We start from the raw sequence: 3,944 nt of genomic DNA on the forward strand, positions 1-3,944 counted from the left end.
ACAGGTCTGATCTAGTCTGGCAATACCTACGTTCCTATCGATGGTGTAAATCCAAGACCATGATTTAGGTAATCTTCCTTGAGCTCCTAGGAATCTCTAAACTTGCACTGAGATCAGAACCATGTCTCATTAAATATCATCTACTCTCATGCGTTTTTTTTTTGCCTTTCAGGAAGGATATTTCAAAACTCCTTGGACCTCTCCAGTATATTATGTCAGCTGTCAATGACACCAAATTCATGTCTGCAGTGTTTCTTCTCACTGGGATACCTGGGCAGGAAGACGTCCATCTCTGGATCTCTATCCCCTTCTGCTTAGTGTATGTTATTTCAATTGTAGGAAATTCAGTCATTCTGTTCATTATAAAAACAGATCAAAGCCTCCATGAGCCCATGTACATTTTCCTTTCCATGTTGGCCATCACAGACCTTGCCTTATCCATATCCACCATGCCTACAACCCTGGGTATATTCTTGTTTAACTCTAGGGAGATCAGTCTGGATGCTTGTTTTGCCCAGCTGTTCTTCATTCACTCACTTTCTTTCATTGAATCATCGGTACTCCTTCTGATGGCCTTTGATCGAATTGTTGCTATCTGTTACCCACTGAGATATGCTTCTATCTTAACCCTGCCAAGAATTGGAAAGATGGGACTGGTGTTTGTGCTAAGAGGAGTGGCTGTTATATTCCCACTCCCCTTTCTCCTTAAACAGTTCCTATACTGTCGAGCCAATGTCCTCTCTCATTGCTACTGTCTGCACCAAGAGGTCATGAAGATGGCTTGTTCGGACATCACAGTCAACTACATCTATGGCTTTTTTCTTACAGTCTCCATGGTGGGGTTGGATTCACTGTTCATCTTCCTCTCATATGTGATGATCCTCAAAACAGTGCTGAAAGTTGCGTCCCGTGCGGAGTGCCTTAGGGCCTTGAACACATGTGTCTCCCATCTCTGTGCTGTCCTACTCTTCTACACTCCAGAGATTGGTTTGGCTGTGATACACAGATTTGAGGAGAGCTCTCCTCCATTGCTCAAGGTTCTCCTGGGCTACATCTCTCTGTTTGTCCCACCACTTATGAACCCAATTGTGTACAGCGTGAAAAGCAAACAGCTTCGTGCTAGGATAATCAGGGTGTTTGTCAAGTGAAGGGAAAGTTCATCACTTGGCTCCAGGGCCAGTGACATTGGAGATGAAAAACACGGGCCACGGCCACCTATTCTATTCAGGACCTTACGTCCGAGATGACAAGATCTACTGAACTCCACTCTGTAAAGAGAGGTTCAGATTGGGCATAAGGCCTGGAAGAATGGGAGAGGGGCTGGTGAGGGAGGCTAGCAGACTGGGGAAAGGAGACCAAGGCAGGTAGCAGCGTTTACAATCTGTCTGTGTTCATGGAGAGCCAGGGGACCAGTGTGATGTTTGCTCATAAAGAGCCGTATCGGTGGCTGCTCCAACCTCAGAATTCCTCTTGAAGGAGTCAGTAAAGAGAAGGGACGTGGAGGTTGTTCCCCACTGTACCTGGCCTGTCCCTGTCCCGTCTCTGGTTAAACACCCATGAGCCAGGGAAAAAGCTGAGGAATGTTCTGCAGTTCCAGTCCTCGCCTTTCCTGAGTGCTCTGGGTACCGCGTGATCCAACAGCTGAGTTCAGGGGCTATTCAAGTGACACAGTCACCCCCCTTTCTCTCTGCCCTCAGCCAGGTGCATGTGTCTGAGTTGTGTCAGAGACATGGTTAAAGCAGGAGCCCCAGGAGCAATCAGTTAGGCAGCTCCTCTCCCATTGATGACAGCGCACTGCACACCTGATGATCCACCCCCATCTGACTGTAATGCAAAATATATTGAATGAACAGAATAGGTAATGCTGGTGAGGGAGCTGCACTATTTGTGAAAGAAAGTGGACCATCAAATGAAGGAAAAATCTTCAATGAAGCAAACTGTATCATAGAATCTCTATGAGTGGAAATCCCATGCTCTAATGTTAAGAATACAGTGGTAGGGATATATTACTGACCACCTACCCAGGATGGTGATAGTGACTGTGAAATGCTCAGGGCAATTAGAGAGGCTATTAAAATTTTAAAAAATCATTAATGATAATAATAGGGGATTTCAGCTGTCCCCATACTGACTGGGTACATGTCACTTCAGGACAGGATGCCGAGATAAAGTTTCTTGACACCATAACTGACTGCTTCTTAGAGCAGCTAGTCCGGGAACCCACAAGATGTTGTGAAGGCCAAGTCTACAACAGGGTTAAAAAAAAATAGATAAATTCACGGAGGAAAGGCCCCTCAAAGGCTACTAGCCAGGATAGGCAGGGTTGGTGTTCATAGCCTTTGTTTGCCAGAAGCTTGGAATGGGTAACAGGGGTGGAACACCTGATGTTTGCCTGTTCTGTTCATTCCTTCTGGGGCACCTGGCACTGGCCACTGTCTGAAGACAGGATATTGTGTTCGATGGACCTTTGGTCTGACCCAGAATGGCCTCCATAGAGCTGGATAATAGCCCTAACCTGCCTCACAGAGTTGGTGAGAGGATAAATACATTCAAAAAGTTATGTGTGAATGTGGATCTGACACACAAGAGACCTTGCAAGAGACTCAGACCCAGATTCCCTCCCTGGCCCCTCTGTTTGTGCAGCCCTAGCAATGCAAAGGGGTGAAAATGGTACTCAGCTCCCGCACAGAAGCACGGCTGGCTCCTATCCCAGCCCAGCCCATTCACTGTAGGCTGACCACCTTCTCCAAAGGAAAAAGCGGGACACATGCAGAAGCCCCACCCCCTCTGTGACCCCCAACTATGCCCCTCTATTTCTCACTTGACGACCCTCTCTCTGCCCTGTCCCTTCCCCCAACACCCCACTCCTGCCACTCCTCATTACCTGAGGCATCTGGCTGGGAGAAAACTGTCTGAGCACAAAGATCAGCTTCATGTAACCTGTAACATGGCCATGGCTCAGAGCTATGGTGACTGGGCCCATGCTCACAGAGGTTTCAGCAAAGGCTGCTTCCACAAGAAAGGGGCAAACAGAGGGGAAGATGCTCTTAGGGACACTGGGAAACTAGGCTGGGTACCAGGAGCTCCTTGGCATCCGAAAAGAATGTAAGTTGGGCCAGTTCTGTTCCTGTATCTCCAGAGCAAACCTGTCTAACTTAACAGGCAGCTCTCATGTGACTACATTCATCTATCTCATGTATCACTGCAAGCTATTTTTAACCACTTTTCCTAATGCTTTTTTCTGCTTGCTAATAAACCTATTTGTTTTAAGGAGGCTGGGGTGACTGTATCGCGCTGGTCACAAGCACCCGAATGGAAGAAACTGAGGAGTGCAGTCAGACTTGCGTGGTGAGAAGCATTTAGCATAGAAGGGGTATTGTTCCCACTTCAAAGAGTGGAACAACATGAGATTCCCCTAAAGAAGGGAGGGGAAAGTGACCATATATCTTTGTTTTACTGTGACAATATCAGTTCTTCTTGGTGAGCGTCTATCCTTGAGTGCCTTTGAATATTCAGAATAGCAGCGTGTTCAGCTTGCAGCCAAGATAAAGATCCACTCAAGACAATGATTCATAGAGTCAAAATATTAAAGGCCAGAAGGAGCGAATAGATTAGATTAGAGGTATAGAACAGCTTCCGTATGAGGATAGATTAATAAGACTGGGACTTTTCAACTTGGAAAAGAGGCAACAAAGGGGGGGGGGGGATATGATAGAGGTCCACAAAATCATGAGTGGTATAGAGAAAGTAAATAATGAAAAGTTATTTACTTGTTCCCGTTATATAAGAACTAGGGGCCACCTAATGAAATTAATAGGTAGCAGGTTTAAAACAAACACAAGAAAGTATTTTTTTCATGCAACACACTGTCAACCTCTGAACCTCCTTGCAAGAGGGTGTTGTGAAGGCCAATACTATAACAGGTTCAAAAGGAAGCTAGATAG

The 3,944-nt window shown here is 46.1% G+C and overlaps 1 protein-coding gene across 1 annotated transcript; it reads left to right on the plus strand.

Annotated features, from left to right (window-relative positions):
• Positions 1–212: 212 nt before the first annotated feature.
• Positions 213–1,148, plus strand: LOC140895695 (olfactory receptor 51G2-like). Its single transcript, XM_073306090.2, has one exon. The coding sequence runs from the start codon at positions 213–215 to the stop codon at positions 1,146–1,148; it is 936 nt and encodes a 311-aa protein (XP_073162191.1).
• The last annotated feature ends 2,796 nt before the right edge of the window (positions 1,149–3,944 follow it).

Source organism: Lepidochelys kempii, chromosome 1 (assembly GCF_965140285.1).
Source record: "Lepidochelys kempii isolate rLepKem1 chromosome 1, rLepKem1.hap1, whole genome shotgun sequence".
In the NCBI taxonomy this organism is placed as follows: Eukaryota; Metazoa; Chordata; order Testudines; family Cheloniidae; genus Lepidochelys; species Lepidochelys kempii.

Bases quoted from the DNA above. Each gene is read 5' to 3' on its own strand.
- LOC140895695 (XM_073306090.2), top strand. From the start codon at position 213: ATGTCAGCTGTCAATGACACCAAATTCATGTCTGCAGTGTTTCTTCTC.